Source organism: Silene latifolia, chromosome 10 (genome assembly GCF_048544455.1).
Source record: "Silene latifolia isolate original U9 population chromosome 10, ASM4854445v1, whole genome shotgun sequence".
In the NCBI taxonomy this organism is placed as follows: Eukaryota; Viridiplantae; Streptophyta; class Magnoliopsida; order Caryophyllales; family Caryophyllaceae; genus Silene; species Silene latifolia.
Window position 1 is genome coordinate 14,119,047 of NC_133535.1, and position 20,247 is coordinate 14,139,293.

The 20,247-nt window shown below is 32.6% G+C and overlaps 1 protein-coding gene across 1 annotated transcript; it reads left to right on the top strand.

Annotated features, from left to right (window-relative positions):
- The first annotated feature begins 989 nt into the window (after positions 1-989).
- Positions 990-19,740, top strand: LOC141607563 (GDSL esterase/lipase 7-like). The gene is made up of 5 exons (XM_074426915.1): positions 990-1,255; positions 10,366-10,538; positions 15,481-15,726; positions 16,796-17,057; positions 19,452-19,740. The coding sequence occupies exons 1-5, from the start codon at positions 1,021-1,023 to the stop codon at positions 19,664-19,666; spliced, it is 1,131 nt and encodes a 376-aa protein (XP_074283016.1). The 5' UTR covers positions 990-1,020; the 3' UTR covers positions 19,667-19,740.
- Positions 19,741-20,247: the final 507 nt, after the last annotated feature.

Below are 20,247 nucleotides of genomic sequence, written 5' to 3' on the forward strand. Positions count from 1 at the left end.
ACTTTAACTAAATTACGTCAACAACTATCACTTGTATTGGCTGCCATTGTTGTCATGGTGATCTATGGTGGGTTTGAAGACGGGGGCTAGAGGCCAAAGGCCAGATGTGAATGAAGGCGATGGTAGGACTTAGGAGCGACTGTAGTGCACAAAGGTGAAAGGTGGAGGCAAAGAGGTGTAAAGATGGTGGTCGACACGAAGGTGGTGATATGTATTTTTATTCCTTTCAAATATTTTCTCTAATAAAATACTACTCTTTGAACATAATTTGGATATCATAATTTAAAAAATAACTAAAACTCCTCTTAAGCAGTAAACTAGACAACAAAACTAGTTACTTAGAAGAAGATCTCAATAACTTGACGGAGCCGGAGAACAAAACTAGTTACTTAGAAGAAGAAGAGGAAAAAAACCAATTGAGATCCTCTCCATTTATTTCTCTCCATTTTCTCTCACAAACTCATTTAATAATATTTTCTTTTTACACAATATTAACCCTTTTATTTGTATACATAAATGTGCAACCGTTCAATATTAATAAGATGCAATCTGAACCGTTTACAGGAACTTGCCTCTCCATTTCTTTTTAAAAAATGGAGAGGATTTTGACTCGAAAAAAACACCAATTCTACAGTGTCATCAATCAATCAATTGTAATTTTGACGTGCTGCCCATTTCTAAATGTCAACATGCTAGATCATGGCTTCTTATTATCAAAATAAGTCTCCCTTAAAACGATCATTTTCATCTAAATGTTTTAGACGGAGTTATATGTGATCATTTTTAAATGGTTATATCTAACCATAAAATAATCACATATAATCTGTCTAAAGGCTCTAGACGAAAATGACCGTCTGAATTAAGAATTTGTGTCTTACGGAGTATTATATATCCTATTTGGTTTTAGAGTTTAAGACTTACAAGGTAGCAACGAAGCCCACCTTGTAAAGACAAAACTATATATCCACTCTAATTTGACTAATCTTAACACATTACATCTCCCAAAATTAGCTCTCAATAATGTTGCAAGCACGATTGAAGTTGCACCTTATTTTCATCATCTCGCATTTCCTTTTAGCAAAACCAAATCCTCACACCCCAGCCTTGTACGTCTTCGGAGATTCATTGCTAGACAATGGTAACAACAACTGGTTGCCGTCCGCAGCTCGGGCCGATTATGCTCCTTATGGTCTCAATTTTCCCAGTCCTGTTCTTGGAAGATTTACCAACGGCAAAACTCCGGCTGATTTTTTGGGTATGTTTAATTAACTTCGTAACTAGTCTTTTATAGATCGTTTATTATGCATGTGTAGAACAAACACCTATGCAACGATATCATGATCCAAATAACTGAATGGAAATATAAGAGAATATTTATAATATACCTTGGAAAAATCTTCCTCTCTATTTATGCATGAAGTAGCATCTATTGAGAACAATAATCCTCTGATCAATCAATCAATACTATATATTAATTCCAGAAACCAAGGGACTTCAATGTAATTAAAGAAAGTTATATAAATTAATTATACTATATAGTTTTAAATTACTAGCACCGTGTGATGGACCTGATTAAGGGATCTCAATGCAAATATTATATAGTTTGGGTTAAAATTAAATTATATAGAAACTTGGTAATTTTCCTAAACATTTGTAAGAGACTAAAACATGGTCAATTTCCTTAAAATAAAATAATTAATTAAGATGGTTAATTTTAAGAAGACTAAAAAAAAAGATGTTTGGTAATTTTCCTAAATATTTATAGAAGACTAGAAGATGGTCAATTTCCTTAAAATAAAATAATTAATTGATACAAAATGTACACTTATGATATTAATTATTATCTTCATAAAATTATATATTATATACCAAAGTTGGCTGGTGTGAGTGGTAAGGGCTCTCATCTCTTAAACAAGTGGTCAGAGTTTCGATTCTTGACTCTTGCGAATGAAAAAGCCAAACTTGGGAGGGGTCAACCCATTAAATTGCCTTCAGTACCCCGAAGGAGATTGCCCCAGCTGTCGGTAGGGGATACTCCTGGTCAACACCAAAAAAAAAAAATTATATATTAAATTTAAAATCTATGCAGTTTTATTAAACTTTATAGTTTATTAGATGTATAAAGATGTTAATTATTTAACATACAAAAATATAATATAAGTACGTTATAAATAATTCAAGTTAAATTCCATAATATATAATATTGTATAATTCTTTCGATTTGATTTAATGCATATATGTAATATATTTATATAAAATATATAATCCTCTTAAATTGCATGCTTAAGCATAAGTAGTAAAAGTAATTTCGTCAGTAAACAAAAGAATTGTAGTAACATTGGATATAGTTAATTATATGATAGTAATCATTCATTTGAATAGTAAAAGTAACAATATTATCAGCGAGATTAGTGAAAGTGGTAGAAACAACAACGAGAGTAGTAAAATAATCAATATTAATGCGGCAATAGTGGAAGTAACAATAATTACGGCAGGAGTAGTGAAATTAGTGACAGTAACAATAATTACGGCGGGAGTAGTGAAAGTAAGAATGATTGCGGACAAGTAGTGAAATATTATTACTATTGTTTCATTAATAAGAGTAAAATATTACTAGCGGGAGTAGTGAATTTGTCTCAAATTTTATTTCATCGTAATTTTAGGATATGTCATAGAAAAATATATTAATGATAAATTTATCGGTTATACAACTTTAAGTAATTTTATTTAATGAAAAAAAAAAATTAATGGTAAGTAGAGGTAGCCCGGGCGAAGCCGGGCACCAATACTAGTACTATATATTAATTCCAGAAACCAAGAGACTTTAATGTAATTAAAGAAAGTTATACAAATTAATTATAATATATAGTTTTAAATCAATAGCACCGTGTGATGGACCCGATTAAGGGATCTCAATGCAAATATTATATAGTCTGTGTTAAAATTAAATTATATAGAAGCTTGATAATTTTCCTAAATATTTGTAAGAGACTAAAACATGGTCAATTTCCTTAAAATAAAATAATTAATTAAGATGGTCAATTTTCTTAAAATAAAATAATTTATTAAGATGGTCAATTTAAAGGAGATTAAAAAAGAAGATGCTTGGTAATTTTCCTAAATATTTATAGAAGACTAGAAGATGGTCAATTTCCTTAAAATAAAATAATTAATTAGTATAAACATGCAACATTGGATATAGTTATATGATATTAATCACTCATTTGAATAGTAAAAGTAACAATATTATTAGGGAGATTAGTGAAAGTGGTAGAAACAACAACGGGAGTAGTAAAATAATCAATATTAATACGGCAATAGTGAAAGTAACAATAATTACGCAGGAATAGTGAAATTATCAATATTAATGCAGCAGTAGTGACAGTAACAATAATTACGGCAAGTGTAGTGAAAGTAACAATGATTACGGGCAAATAGTGAAATGTTATTACTATTGTTTCAATAATAAGAGTAATATAAAATATTAATAGCGGGAGTAATGAATTTGTCTCAAAATTTATTTCATCATAATTTTAGGATATGTCATAAAAAAATATATTAATGATAAATTTATGGATTATGCAACTTAAAGTAAATTTATTTAATGAAAAAAAAAATTAATGGTAAGTAGAGGTAGCCCGAGCGAAGCCGGGCACCAATACTAGTTACTAAAAAAAATAAGAAACACGTTGGGCCTATGTGTTACAATATGTCTCGAACACTAGAGTTCCAATAGTTGAGCCTATTAACTTTTACTCATATTACTATTTTAAATATTATATGTAAAATACTTTATAAATCTTACTCAAATTATTAAATTATCGTGTAATTTTCAGTTTTTACTCTAGTTATACTGTAATAGAAATTACATTCATTGGAAGACTTCTTATGGATAGAAACAAATGTTGTTTGAATTAACCTGACAATTTTATTTGTTTATAAATAACTTTTTAATCGCACCAAAAAAAAAAATAACTTTTTAATGAAAATAATTTCAGTTAAACTGTTAAATTTTATTCGGATTAAAAATGTCAAATTTTATGCACTCTACCTTTTAATACTACACATTAACAAATTGTTGATTTTGAGTACCAAAAAAACAAATTGTTGATTCACCGATTCTAAAGTTACATTCAAAATGCAATAAAAATTAGTTTCATTGTTGAGTTATCTATACATTACAATCTAAAAATTCACACGGGACCTACACTGATTTATATATAAACTTACTAAAAAATATCCTTAAGATTTTAGAATCAATTATGAAAGAGTAATATTAGAGGTGACAATTATTGACACGACCCGAACCCGACACGAAGGTAGCGGGTTCGGGTCAAGATAGCTTGACCCATTTAAGTAATTGGGTTGACACGGACACGACACGAAAGCTGATTAGGTCGGGTTAGGGTTGAAGTCTTTTGACACGAACCCGACACGAATAACCCATTTATTTAAACGTGTCATAATATATTTGGGTCGAATCAATTATCCAACCAAACAACTTAAAAATAAGCAGTTTCGTTCATCATTTTGGGATAATAAGAGTATAAAGCTTAGTTGATTTTATTAGTTTATTGGGTTAAATGGGTTAAAAATGACCTGCTAAAAGATAAATGGGTTAAACAGGTCGGGTTGGGTTATAGAAAAATTAAATGGGTTGGGTTAGGGTTGAGACAAATGACCCGTTTATGTAACTGGGTCAGGTTAGGGTTGAGGTGTGATGACCCGTTTATAGTTAACACGGACACGACCTGATCTGTTTGTCTAACTTCTCGGAGACACTCATTTTGCAATAATTGTGTAGCAAAGTGATTTTTGATATAGGGATTTGTCGTCACACCCTTATCAAAAACAAATTTATAAAACTCAATTAAAAATTAGTATTTAATGGGGGGTCAAACACAAAGATGGTGGGGGTGTATACTTAGTCGATTTAAGTCCTATTTTAGTCAAATAAGAATAAGGTTGGTTGATTATAAACTATGATGCAAACTGCGATAAATGACTAAACTAAATGAAATTCTTTTCTACCCAAATGAATGAAAACTAAGGACTTTAGGTTCACTTGGGTAAGTTGGGGAAGAGAAGATTGTTAACAAGAAATGGGTAATGATAAAGGCTTATGATTGATCCTAATTTCTTAGTCAATTAGAGCTAACCAACAAGCATTTACTTAGTAAGAAAAACTCATCTCGACCATGCCATATAGGTCTTCCATCGGCTTTCGATCTAGGATAGACTAAACATGACAATGAAAGACTCAAACTTTCATTTAAGCAATCCATCAAACATTTCATAGGCATAGGAGTAAGGGTTTACAAACAAGTTATCACTTAGTTGAGACAAACTCATCACAAACATGCATAAAGACTATCTAATAGCATAGGCACCAAGGTGGATCAAATATGTCTAAGAAAGGCTCTAACTTTCATTTAAGCATCTAATTAAACACTTCTAAAACCATCCAATAGCATAATGCACCAAGATAAGTTAAACATGCTAATGAAAGACTCAAATTTTCGTTCAAACATTTCATCGAGCACTACATATGGACAAGAGTAAGACCAATTAATTACCCAATTCAAAAGGTTAACAACGCAAATTCACCGCCTTTAATCACCCAAGATCCCCCATGATCTTAGATAAGACTAGTCACACATGTTTAGCAATGAAAACCCAACAATAAGATGGAACAAAACACGACCAAACATGGTGAACATGGTAAAGTTTAATACTTTGGATGAATAATAATTAAACAACATAAGAAATGTAAACTAATGAAAATAAAATGTAAAGAAAAGATGAGAAATTGTACCAACAAAGAGGAAAGTAACAAACTTGGATAATAATGGAAGATGAATTTCTTCTTGTCTTCCAAATACAACTTAAATGACTAAGAGCAAGTCCAATGGCAAGCTATAACTTTCTAACTTGCCAATTCCATATGATATTCTAAGCTTCGACATTTTTAAGCTACTAAATCATTCCAATGGTAAGCTATAACTTTCTAGCTTTGATTTTGGCAAATAAATCAAAAATTAAGAATAAATTAAACTTAAATTTATTTAGTTAATTTTCTATTGATTGATTTGTAAAAGTGGGGTCATTTAAGCAACTAGCTTCATTAAGCTAGTTGCTTGAGCCAAGCCAAGCTACATGGCCATCTCCAATGGTGTAGCAACTAGCTTGCAAATTTAAGAAATTGCAAGTAAGTCCCTAAGCTACACCACTGAACTTGCTCTAATTGTAAACTATTGAGAATTGAAGAACTTGCTAAACAAAAAAAGAATAAAACTAAAATTAAGGAAAGATTACAACTTTTTATTGAATAAAAATGAGAGAGGAAATATTTAGGATTCTACAAATGTTCAGAGGAAAAATAAGCTAAGCTAAACATAATTCTAAGGTAGTCTAATTCTAATGTAATGTGGTAGAGTGTATATTAATGAATATGAGAGGAGAGCCTTATATAGCCCTCTAATTAGAGCATCTCCAATGGTTACAACAAAGGACCTGCTTGCAATTTATTAAAGTTTTCAAGCATATTGCTAACCATTGGAGTCAAAAAAATACGACCTGCTAGAAAGCTACACCTGCTCTACCAAGCTACATGCTTGATTTTGAGGTGCTTGCTTTTTATTGGTTGCTTTTGTAAAGTGGGCCTATTCGAGCTACAAGATAATGTAGCTCACCATTGTGAAGGTATGTAGCTTATAAGCAAGGTTGCTAGAAATAACTACATGCCAAGTCAAGCTTCAATGAAATATGACTCACCACTAAAGATGCTCTTACAAGTTTAATTAGACTAACTTATGATAATGATATTCTAATAATAATACTAACTTTAATAAAAATACTAATAATTATAATAATACTAATAATAATACTAACAATAATAATACTAATAATAATAATCCTCATTCTAATAGCAAAATCAATCGACAACAAGAGCATCGATATACAACACATCGAAAAGGACAAATACGCAGCAGGGGACCTCTCTCGGTCCACCGGCGGCCGGGCTAGGCACCGGCAGCGAGCAATTGAATTAATGGCAAGGAATTGATGTGGGTGTAGTGGGAGCCGGTGAGGCGGCAGCCAGTATGCCGGCATAGAGAACATTTGAGATGCGAGATGTTGGTTGTGGTGTTGCGTGCCGGTTGCCCGGATGCCGGTGGCTTGCCGGCAGCCGTGGCACTTTTATTTATTTATTTTATTTTATTGGTGATTTATTTATGAAATAGAGCTTATCAAACGGCCTAGGCCCGTGTGTCCAACCCGGCTCAATCCTATATTTTTTCAGGCTTATCTTTGGATTTGGCCCAATAAGGTCAGATGTCTAATTAGGACCGAGTATGGGCCAATTTTAAGGCCCGATTTTTGGCCCGGCCCAACCCAACCCATTTTAAACTTAGCTAACTTCATTGCCAAAATCTCAAACTTCATTTTTGGTGTTCGTCATTGTCATTCACTATAATTTTGTGATTGTCTTGGTTGGTGAAGGACACATGTCTTCTTGTCTTCAATTCCATATATTCCTTTTTAATAATAAACTAGTTTGGATGCACATGCGTTATCAGGACCATCCTAGCATGAGAGACCGTCATCAACTCGGTTGCCCAAGGTCAGTATATCAAAGTTAACAATCCAAACACAATTATTAAAGTATAAATGATTAAAATTTACATGTTCTCCAAAAACCAAAACCAAAGTACAACTGTGAAAGTGTAACAAAAAAAATGCAAGCTAAGTCTCTTGACGGTGGAAGCTAGATTCGAGTGATGACTCCCCATGACTGTCCCATAGCTAAAGGACTACATCACCTGTTACAATCTGCTCACCATCCCCAAATGGCATAGATTTTATAAAACAACAACGGGGTCAGTTACTGAAAAATCAAAGTAAGACAAATACAAAAGGCAACGAGCTGATCATCATCCACCTCCGGTCTCCCGATCTCACACAGTAACCGACTACACACCGAAGTGTGTAACCCTGCCAGATTACTCATAGCAACAGGTAATCCTCGCCGCAAGTGGGGGACCGCAAACAATCCCCACCTAAGCCCCGCTCATCAACGAGCGATATCCCTGTCCCTTAATGTGCACATCCCCTCCCGTAGCGGGTTCCACTAAGGGCGGACTAGGGTGTCAAGCCACTCCCGCAAGTGACTCCACCACAATCATCACAAGATCAACACCAGCACCACACCAACACCACATCAACACTCCAACAATGATCAGCAGACAAACAATCGTACGCAATACAACATAATCTCAAATCAATTAAACAGGGACTGAGTAGGGAAACCCTACCTTCTCATAATTTGTTATGCCGCAGCCAATTATAGAAATGCACAAGGAGTAACACATCATCACCTACAACACGATAATTAACAATCAACAATACATACGATGACCAAAAGTCTAAACCCCCAAATTAAACCAAAACAATAATTACGGCCAAACTCTAAAAGACAACATATTAGCTGATTACAAAGAACTAGAGACTTGCCAATGAAATCGAGACAAGAGACGGAAGTATAAACTTGCAATCGATCAATCAGCCTTGAGAGTGATTAGGATGATTAGAGAGATATGAGCGTCATTGGGTTTTGGTAAAATGATTTAGAAACCGTAAAAGTGTAATTTATAATAATCCCTAATCACCTTAACCAAACCGCGAAAATAAACCCGTCAGACCGAGTTTCGGTCGAGTATAGATTATACTCGGCCGAGTATTCTTGGGCAGTAAACTGACCAGAAATACACGACACACTTACTCACCGAGTAAGCCATATTCGGCCGAGTAACCCGCTTAGAAAATCGTAGTATTACAAACATGAACATCAAAGGAGCATGAAATTTCAATGGAAATTGAAACATTTAACTCATAATCAATGGCTTTGGAAAAACAATTAGAAATTACTCTCTTTCTATTCTTGAAAGTTTAAACTCGTATTCTTTTCATATTAGCTCGTATTTTTGAAAGTATATTACAATTAAGTTTAAGCTCGTATTCTTTTCATAATAGCTCGGATTTGTGAAAGTATATTACAATTAAGTTTAAGCTCGTATTCTTTTCATAAAAGCTCGTATTTTTTTACGATAGCTCGTATTTTCGAAAGTGCATTACAATTAAGTTTAAACTCGTGTTCTTTTTTATAATAACTCATATTATTTTCATAATAGTTCGTATTCTTCGTGTGAATTTAATTTACGAGTTCATAGACATTGAAGCTGAAAAATCGGAATTGGTTGGACTTAAACGAGTATGGAAGTCTTCCACATTAGAGAACAATGGAGTTTTGTCGTTTAAGAGAGATTTAGAGTGGGGGTTTTGCAATAATCATTTGGTTACACTAAGATGTGGAGAGGGAGAGTGTTTTGTTTAACAAATATTAGATTAGGTTTCAGTTAAATATACTATAAATGGGCCCGTTGTATAATGCTAATACACAACTGATTGTAGATCTTATTTGTGTTAGAACTATGGGGAATGCACAACAGTTATATGAAATTAGGTAGCATTTCATGCTTTTGCACGATCATCTATTAATATTTTTGTTTATTAATAAATATTTATGACAAATGTAATGACACAAACTTACTTATTAATAATTAATAAATATATAAATTTCTAAAATAAATACAATTTAATGTATACTATTATACAAATAATGTTTACGACGGATTTACTTGTATATGTTTTGGAACCAGACCATATATTTTTTGTTAAATAGAAAATATTTTTGGAACATTTAAATTCATTTTGCTCAAAAAATTTTAACGAACGTAATCAAAATTATATCCATATGAGACAAAATTTCGCGATAAATTTAATAGTTAAAGTTTCAAAATTATTCTCAAAATATTTATCGTGAAATTTTATCTTTATTAATTCAGAAGACAATGCTGAATGCAGGACGCGCCACGTCATTTGTACCGTGTTTTTTTTTTTTGAAAATCAAGTTATGGTGGGACCCGTTAGTGTGCAAAGAATTAATTTCTTCAAATCGTCCGCCAATACAAACATGCGACAATTTCCGTCTTAGCAAAAATACTATGAAATAATTTTACATTCGGAATAAATGAAATTAATTTAGACCAACTAAATGATTACAATAGAAATGCAAAAAAAAAAAATGTCATCCAAAAACATTAATACCGGCTCAAATACATACCCGTGCAATTTAATCACTGATTTAGACCAACTAGATAATTACATTAGAAATGAAAAAAAAAAATACATCCAAAAATATTAATATCGGCCCAAATACATACCCGTGCAATTTTGCACGGGTTTAAAACTAGTTAAATTTAAACCACTGAATTACGTTGACTTGATTTGATCTCACATGTGCAGCGGACTATTTAGGACTGCCTTATCCACCACCTTATGCAAGCCTTTTCGGGCCGAATAATATTGGGCTCCCGAATCCAATGCCAAATACCCCTTTATTCAAGCCTGATTCATTTGCAGGTTACAATTATGCTTCTGCAGCGTGTGGTATTTTGCCCCTGACTGGTATTAATACGGTAAGTACGATACCACGTTCACAAATTGTTTTATAGGATTAATTTATTAATTAAGTTTTTATAAGACTGTTTTATAGCATAAGACTGACTTAATAAGAGAAAAACTCAAGCAAAAACATTGAAATATTAAATTTTTGTTTTTATTTAACTAGGTTCGGTGCCCGGCCACGCCCGGGCTACCTTTACTTACCATTTAAATTTTATTTTCTATGAAATATGTTTCGCTAAATTTGGTTAACACATGCATTTACAATTTATATCTTGAAATTATGATGAGATGTAAAATTAATCAACAAATTATGTGACACGTTCACCACTCCCGCTGTCAATATTATTACTTTCACTACATCCTCTGTTAATACTATTATGTTCACTACTTCTTCGGTTAATGTTGTTTGTTTAACTACTCCTTGTTTTATAGGATTAATTTATCAATTAAGTTTTTTCATACTCTCTCCGTTGTTCCTACTATTACTTTCATTACATGTTTTGTGATTACTATAATACTATTACTTTCACTTCTCCCGCCGTCATAATTTTTTTCACTACTCGCGCATTTATTAATGTTAATTTCACTACTCCCATTGTTGTTAGTATGACATTCACTACTCCGGTTGCTATTACTATTGCTTTTACTACTCACATGGGTGGTTACTATCATATCATAGTATTTGATTATCTAGTTGTATTAGAGTTATATATTTAAATAAATCTTAGATTATAATATTATTTAAGAGCAATCATTATTATTGGCTAATTAAATTACAAATCTAATGAATTATGGAAAATTATATTTTTTGGAAATCTAGATTGATTTATTTACCTTTTAATAGTTTTCAAAATATAAAATACTTATATTATATTATATTCGTGTATGTTAACATCTTATACTAATTAATACCATAAGTGGGGCATGTTATTTTAAGGAAAATCACCATATTATAGTGTTTTCTAAATTTATATTTCAACCAAAACTATATAATATTTACATTGAAGTCCCTTGTTCGCGTCCATCACACAGTGCTATGATTAAAAACTATATAGTATAATTAATTTGTATAGATTTATTTAATTACATTGAAATCCCTTGGTTTCTTGATTATTATATAGTACTAGGTTTGCTGCGCGGCTTCGCCCGGGCTACCTTTTTTTACCGTTAAATTTTATTTTCAATGAAATAAACTATGTTGGAGGTGTCTAACTCACACGTTTACTATTAATAATATATTTTTCTATAGCATATCTTGTATTATAATGAAATGTAAAATTTATATTCAAATTATGAGACACATTCACTGTCCCGCTATTAATATTATTACTTTCACGACATTCTTTGTTAATATCATTACGTTCACTACTCCCGTGGTTACTATTGTTTCTTTTACTAATTCCTCATTTTTTTTCTATTAAATTCATTATTCCCGTTAATTTTATCCGGCCTATATTTAAATAAATAAAATATTTCTTTGAGTCGACTGGTTATTTTCACGACATTCTTTGTTAATATCATTACGTTCACTACTCCCGTGGTTACTATTGTTTCTTTTACTAATTCCTCATTTTTTTTTCTATTAAATTCATTATTCCCGTTAATTTTATCCGGCCTATATTTAAATAAATAAAATATTTCCGTGAGTCGTCTGGTTATTTAATTGTTCATACTTTTTTCTCATTGCTATCACTGTTACTTTTACTACATTCGTTGTTACATTCACTACTCTCACTGTCATTATTATAACTGTCACTACTGCCACATTAATACTGTTAAATTTTATTAATCTCGTTGCTGCTACTATTACTTTGACTACATTTAATTTAATTTATAATTTTATGATGATACTAATTAATTTCATAAGCGGTGCATGTTAATTTTAAGGAAAATTACTATATTATTGTGTTTTCTAAAATTAATTACTTTAATTTAATGTAGTTTCCATAAGTATTCTTCACAAAGACATCTTTATATTATACTTTTAACCCAAACTTTATAGTATTTGCATTGAGATCCCTTAATCGGGTCCATCACACGGTGCTAGTGATTTAAAACTATATAGTATAACTAGGTTTGGTGCCCGGCTTCGCCCGGGCTACCTCTATTTACCGTTATATTTTATTTTCAATGAAATAAACTATGTTGGAGTTGTCTAACTCACATGTTTACTATTTGTAATATATTTTTCTACAACATATAGTAAAATTTATTTTCAAATTATGAGACACGTTCACTACCCTGCTATTAATATTATTACTTTCACGACATTCTTTCTTAATATCATTACGCTCACTACTCCCGTGGTTACTATTGTTTCTTTTACTAATTCCTCTATTTTTTTCTGTTAAATTCATTATTCCCGTTAATTTTATCCGGCCTATATTTAAATAAATAAAATATTTCCTTAAGTCGATTGGTTATTTAATTGTTCATACTTTTTCTCATTGTTACCACTGTTACTTACTTTCACTACTCCCACTATCATTATTATAACTGTCACTACTCTCACGTTAATACCGTTAATTTATTAATCTCGTTGCTGCTACTATTACTTTTACTACATTTAATTTAATGTATAATTCTATGATGATACTAATTAATTCCATAAGTGGGACATGTTAATTTTAAGGAAAATCACTATATGCTTGTGTTTTCTAAATTTAATTACTTTAATTTAATGTAGTTTCCATAAATATTCTTCATCAAGGCATCTTTATATTATACTTTTAACCAAAACTATATAATATTTATATTGAGGTCCCTTTATCAGGTCCATCACACGGTGCTATCGATTTAAAACCATATAGTATAATTAATTTGTATAGATTTCTTTAATTACATTGAAGTCCCTTGGTTTCTGGAATTAATATATAGTATTGATTTCCATAAATATTCTTCATCAAGGCATCTTTATATTATACTTTTAACCAAAACTATATAATATTTATATTGAGGTCCCTTATTGAGGTCCCTTTATCAGGTCCATCACACGGTGCTATCGATTTAAAACTATATAGTATAATTAATTTGTATAGATTTCTTTAATTACATTGAAGTCCCTTGGTTTCTGGAATTAATATATAGTATTGATTGATTAATTTGTATAACTTTCTTTAATTACATTGAAGTTCCTTGGTTTCGGATTTAATATATAGCATTGATTGATAACTTTATACTTTATAATGAAAACTAACATATTTAAATATATAGGTTATTAATTTAAAATATTATGTTCCGTAAAATTAAAGTATTATTTCATATTTTTATTAAGTAATTTTGTTGGGCCTTATGCTATTGGGTTAGTCTTACCTAAATATAGATCGTGTGAAACAAGATTAGTACCTTAAGGTAGCTTGGAGGTCGTAACTACCCTCTTAAACTTTGTGATTTACTCTTAATTGCAAGGGTTCGAGCCACAGTTGTAGAGGCGTAATCTAATAAACAGCGCAAAATTACTTATAATAATTTAGCGCTCAACAATGAATGATATAATTCTCAAACTTAAAACACATAAATTCCCAACGATACTTATATATCAAGAAAAATCCAATAACACAACATCAACTAGGGTCTTCACAAAAGTACTTGTGGATGTTAAATTACAAACTAAGGGATAGATGGTTGATTACCTCCATGATTGGATGGGACAACCGTGCTACTTCTACTTCTAATGTTAATCTACGCTACGCCTAAAAGACTAATCTAAAGATACACTAAGTTGTAGTTGTTGTTGATGTTTGAGTTGTTGTTTGCTTGAATGAAATACCTCCTTATATAGGCATCATCCGGCTTCTTGGAAAGTACTCATTAGTGGGAGACGGTTAGTAAACTGTCGAGTCTTCTTGAAGCTTTATATGGGCGCTTATCATACCCCTTAGCTTAGCGTTCCTCCTTTTGGACTTCTCGGTCTTCTTGGACTCCGTTTGTCTTCGATTTTGGATTGACTTAACTTAGGCCCAGTAACTTTATTCTTTAGTTCCCAGGCGCACATACCCTTAAAATAATAAATTTAATACCTTAACTAAGTTAGGCGCCAACAAAATTCTGTAGAACAATTTGTATTTATCAGTAGGACTAAGCGAATAACCCAAAATTCAATTAAATGGTTTAAATAGTTGTACAATTTTTTTTTATTTTAATAGCATATAATTTGATAATTTGGTAACTTAACATTTAAATATGTCCGTATTCATCCTAATATGTCGATTATCAAAATAAAGTTAAAATGTAAACAAAATTAAATATAAAGTGTGGGCTATTCTCCTATAGTTAGTCTTGCTGAAGACGGGTCGGAGCAAGTGACGGGTAATGCCACTCACAAAACGAATAGAGGGATAAGGTGAGGGCACCCCCATGTGCTTCCCTCTCTCCTCTATTTGGGTCATTTGTGAGAGGAAATGGTATCCGTCACTCTAAAGTGACGGATACGTGCAGTCTTCAATGAGATTTTGTGATTCTCCTATTAGGCTAGTCTTAGGGAGTAAGAATACTCTCAATTACCTCAAAAGTAATGAAGGTCCATCACACCTAATACAACATTATAAAATTATTATACTCTCTTCATTTCATCAAAACACTTGATCGTTGGATCGTTTCGGAATAAAATTTGGACCGTTGAAAGGTAATGGAAGGTAATGAAGAGCAGAGAGTAATTGAGAGAATCTGAACCGGTCCTATAAGAAAGTTGCAGTTATTTTGTGAAAAAATTTCATTTATAACGGCAATTACGACACTATTCCCTCACAAGCTTATCACGCTCGTGTGCTACTTAACTTGCGGTCAGTTGCAAGCTAAGTCTAGCAAGACCCTTGAGATGCTAAGGAATGCCTTAGTCGATGGACAAAGAAGTGTTAGCTAAAACGAGAAGGCTCGGATACTTAAAAAGAGTTTTGAAATGTTTGCTTATATTAAGCGGTTGACTCCTTTCTATACCTCGTATAATTTTTGCAGGGAAAATGTTACTCATTTGATGAACAAATAGAGATGTTCCGACAAACAAAGGAATCACAATTGTCAACAGTATACGGAGATCCAACAAAGCTCTCACAACAATTGTCCAACTCCATATTTCTTATTTCTGTTGGCAGCAGTGACTACATTGACAATTACTTTGTCCCTCTTTCTCCTTCAAGCAAATTTCACGATGCCCCAAAATTTGCTCAACTCCTAATTGATAGATTATCGCTGCAATTGAAGGTAAGTTAGGGTCTTTAATCTTTCAAGGGACATTTGGTTTACACTAGGCAAATAAAATGAAATCAAGAAAAGGAAACAACTACCAGGGGCGATTCTGGTGCGGAAATTAAATTTAAACATGTAACCAATTTAATCGGTCAAAACAAATAAAAGATTATACTATTTCGTATTCAAGGGTAGTTTTCATTGAGTCTATTTTTGTATTAGGTTATGTATGAAAAAAAAAGGAAAAAAAAAAGTAAAATTGTTAGTAATAGAAGTCTGAACTGCCGACCTCTTACACCGTAAATACATGTATAACCACTAGACCCAGGTGCGGATCCAGGATTTTTGTACACAATTATTTTTTAACATCCACCACCCTTAAACCATTATCCACCACAAGCGCCACCTACACCCACTACCAATGACACCAGACCAATGAAAAACCTACACAACATACGCATATTAAAAAACAGCTAGTCTTGCTATAGACGGATATAACTGTCTATAGCCAAAGACGGGTCAAATAGCTTGAAAGTGATGATATTTTTGGCCCCCACCACTAACTTGTTGTTTGTCCTATTAGGAATATGATATTGTATTTGACCCGTCTTTAGTTATAGACGGATATGTGTCGTCTATAAAATTCAGTGGCGGAGCCAGGAATATAAGTCAGCGGGGGCGAAAATTTTCAGCGGGGGCGAAACGGTAATATTATAAGGGGGCCTCAAAAAAATTCGAAAATTTTAACTAAAAATTTCAAAATTTTCAGTCGTTAGCGGGGGCGACCGCCCCTGCTAGCCCCTCCCTGGTTCCACCATTGTCTATAATGAGATTTTGTGATTAAAAAAAACAATGTATTTATTTTCATTTTTTTAAATAATTTAGTTATTTTACACGTATAACGTCCAGGTTTCCATCCTAACATACTATATACAGGAAAATCAATTATTTAACCATATAATTGGTATGAACTTTCTTGACAAGTACTCCGTATTATTTAAAGAGTTAATGATAGTTAATTTTACGATAGTTTTTGTGCAAAATCGCTTGATAGTAAACTTGTCTTCTCTCTCTTTTTTTGTAGAGGTTATACAGTTTAGGGGCTAGAAAATTATTGGTCACAGAAGTGCCTCCAATTGGTTGCTCCCCAACTGGTGTAAAGCCCACAAAAGCGCTTATGCATAAAGGAGAGTGTGATGAAGAAGCTAATAATATTGTGTCCATGTTTAACAAGCACTTGCCGTTTTTGCTAACAAATTTGACGTCTACTCTTCAAGGCTCTCATGTCGTCCTGGCTCATATATATTCTACCACTTATGATGTCATTACAAATCCTTCAAAATATGGTAAGGCTACCCATTACTTTTGCGATATTAAACATTTTTACATAGCACAGTGAATAATTTTTTTTTATTATAATAATGGAATTACCTTTTCACATACAGCCATACGCTATTTCATGGAAATAATTAACCTTTTACCCACCAAAAAACAGTCAAAACATAAACTTGCATGATATATTTTGACAGGAAGAAAACACTAAAAATGTGAACTGCCACCTGAAAAGATGGCTTTGTACTTTGTAGGGTTTTGAACCTCATTTTAATTAGGATTTAATTACAAGTATTAATCAAATAAACATAGTAATTAATATGAATTACATACCTCTTAGCGCAGTGAAATAATAACCAATAATAAAAAGTATATATTGTTGTAGAAGCTCAAAACCCAGACGAATAATTAACACCTTAATTGTGATGTCTCTACTGATATCAACACATGTACTAGACTACGTTTTGTATGCTATTAAATAAAGGGAGGGAAACTAACTTACAGAAAACTCATTTTCTCTCTTTTTGTGTTTCTTTCTTTATGTCAGACAAAAGAATGGAATAATTCAGTTTCTCATACAAACCATTGTATAAATAGAATAAGAAACACTGGGTTGTTTGGACTAATCAGTATTAGAGTCTGACTAGTATAATTCTAATAAGTCCGACTTATAATAATTACACTAATTTCGTACCATTTGCGTGTGATCCAATAGGCCCGCTCAAACCTACTAGACACGTAAACCATATAAGTGTCAAACTGACATTGGCCTCTAGCAATGCATATCGACTACATAGAGCCATGCGGGTAAGTTTCGTATAGGACAATGAACATAACTTCTTGAGTCTCCCACTTTTACATGTCCTCATAAGAACCATAACCAGTCCTTTTGCTACTATTGTCTCCAACTGAGAATGAGGTAGGAAAAATGTCAACCTAATATACCCTAGTCATTTTCTCGAATCTCTGAGTTGAATTGTTACAAAACAGACGGATGACAGTCACCCATCTGATCGCAGCCATGCTTTTACACAAGTCACACTCTTCGAGAGACCATGAAACATAAATTCCGTTCATAAGGGATGAAGGTCAAACTCTCCCGTGTCTACCACATCCCATCACATGTTCCATGCACACCCACAACCCCCTTTACAATGGACTCGAAATGATATTAAAGTCTACACTTCACACGTACATAATAGTCAAAGAATCAAGTCTAAAGACCAAAGCAAGTCAACAACTTGCAAAGATCGAACTTTACTGACACTAAGCGAATCTTTAGTAAAATCCTTATAGGCGGGTTTGTCTAATTAATGTGTGTTCCCCCTATGATTTATGGAACATAGCCATCAACCAATGTACATACCGCCATTCATGAGTACTCAAATGTCCCAACATAATACCCTGACTAGCGACGAAAATAATAACATAATTCAAATAGAGTTTCAGAACCACACACTTAGTTATCCATTTCATCAATGTATATTATTTTTGGCACTAATAATCAACAATACTGAATAAAATGCACTTATATTAAATAAATGCAATATTGGCGTCTAGCAACACATATCGCTCTACATAAACTCAAGCGGTAAAATTTCGTATAGGATCGTGAACATAACTCCTTCAGGCTCTGCCGTGCCAAAATTTCTTTTACAATTCTAATATTTTATTTTACTTTTTTTGGTAAAAAAGTGTTAAATCGCTACGGAGGATAATTTATTGACTCTTGATCCTAAGTGTGTACGATAATAATAATAAATTAAGGCAAATTTAACACAAATAATCCAACCTTTTAATAATCTTCCAAAATTAACCCAACCTTTTTACTTAAACAATAATAACCCAACCTTTTAACCCCTCCAACATACATAACCCAATTCACCATTACTCACCAAAACAAGATTTCAAACCACCATCTTTGAAATTTTGGGTTTATGGCCTCAATCAAGTAAACAATGACAACCTTTTTCGTCAAATCTTATTGTGTAAATTCTAACATATGAACTGGGAATGATAAGATTGCCAAAAAAAAAAAAATTGTTTGCTTCGATGCATATCATCTAATTCTAATTCATCTTTTCTGGGTACTTGCAAGTTACAATTTTTCTACCGTTCTACTAGCTCATCATATGCGTTTGACGGCTGTTTTCACTTTTTTAATTACTAATGATTCGTGGGGAGTCGTTCGCCTGATTGAGGCCGGAAATATAAAAAATCCGACGATAAAGGATTCACATGGAGGTTTTTGCACCGGAGATTCAACTCCGGTGAACAATGGGTTATTTTTGTAAGATGTGTAAGAAGGTTGGGTTATTGTTGTGTAAGTTAAAAGGTTGGGTTATTTTTAGAAGATTGTTAAAAGGTTGGGTTATTTTTGTTAAATTTGCCATAAATTAAATGTGCAGGGTTAAGGGACAGTACCAACCCATGTTGCAGGACATGGTTTAATGGAGGCTTGCAATGCATTCCGGAGCAAACACCGTGTTCGAACCCCAACGAACACTTCTTTTGGGATGGCTATCATCCTACTGAAGCCGCTTTCTCTATCATGGCTACCGAATTTCTTTATGGATCTTCTGCTTGTTCTCCCATCAGTCTTCAGCAACTTGTAGAACTCTAATTGAAACTAAAATTTTGTCTTTTGCTCGGATTGTCTCACTGCCACCAACTTATGCTTCGGACAAGCTCGCTCACTTATTCTTTACTGTTTAATTTGTCTTATTATAATAAAATTAGTGTTGAGTTTATCGTTCCGGTACTTAAGAGAGGGAGGGGGTGAATTAAGTACCCTTTCTAAAAATTGTAAACTTTTAAAGCGAAAATAGTGTTCTCGTTTGATACTTAAGCAGTACACAGGCGAATTGAACAGTCTCGGTGACTGTTCAAACAATACGAATTGTGCTGTACTGTTTTGGTCGTATGCTCGAAACGAAAACTCTACAACTTTAGCAATAAATAAAACAAATAAAGAGAAAGAGCACAAGACACGAGATTTTTAACGTGGTTTGACCTACTTTCAAAAGGTTTACGTCCGCCCTCTCTCTTATTAATATTTTCTTAACCAAACTCAATTACAAAGAACACCCCCACGATTAACCCCGATCGTGCAACTCGAGTACAACCCCGTACCCCAAAAACACTCTCTCACAAAAATGAAAATTACAACACAAATTGTCTCCTTATATGGTTCAGTGAATTAGA

What these genes read in the sequence shown, in the direction of transcription:
- LOC141607563 (XM_074426915.1), top strand. Translation starts at nt 1,021, where the DNA reads ATGTTGCAAGCACGATTGAAGTTGCACCTTATTTTCATCATCTCGCAT. An exon ending in CCCTGACTGGTATTAATACG is followed by an intron (nt 10,539 to 15,480) that starts GTAAGTACGATA and finishes TAATTTTTGCAG; the next exon opens with GGAAAATGTTACTCATTTGA. An exon ending in TACAAATCCTTCAAAATATG is followed by an intron (nt 17,058 to 19,451) that starts GTAAGGCTACCC and finishes TTAAATGTGCAG; the next exon opens with GGTTAAGGGACAGTACCAAC.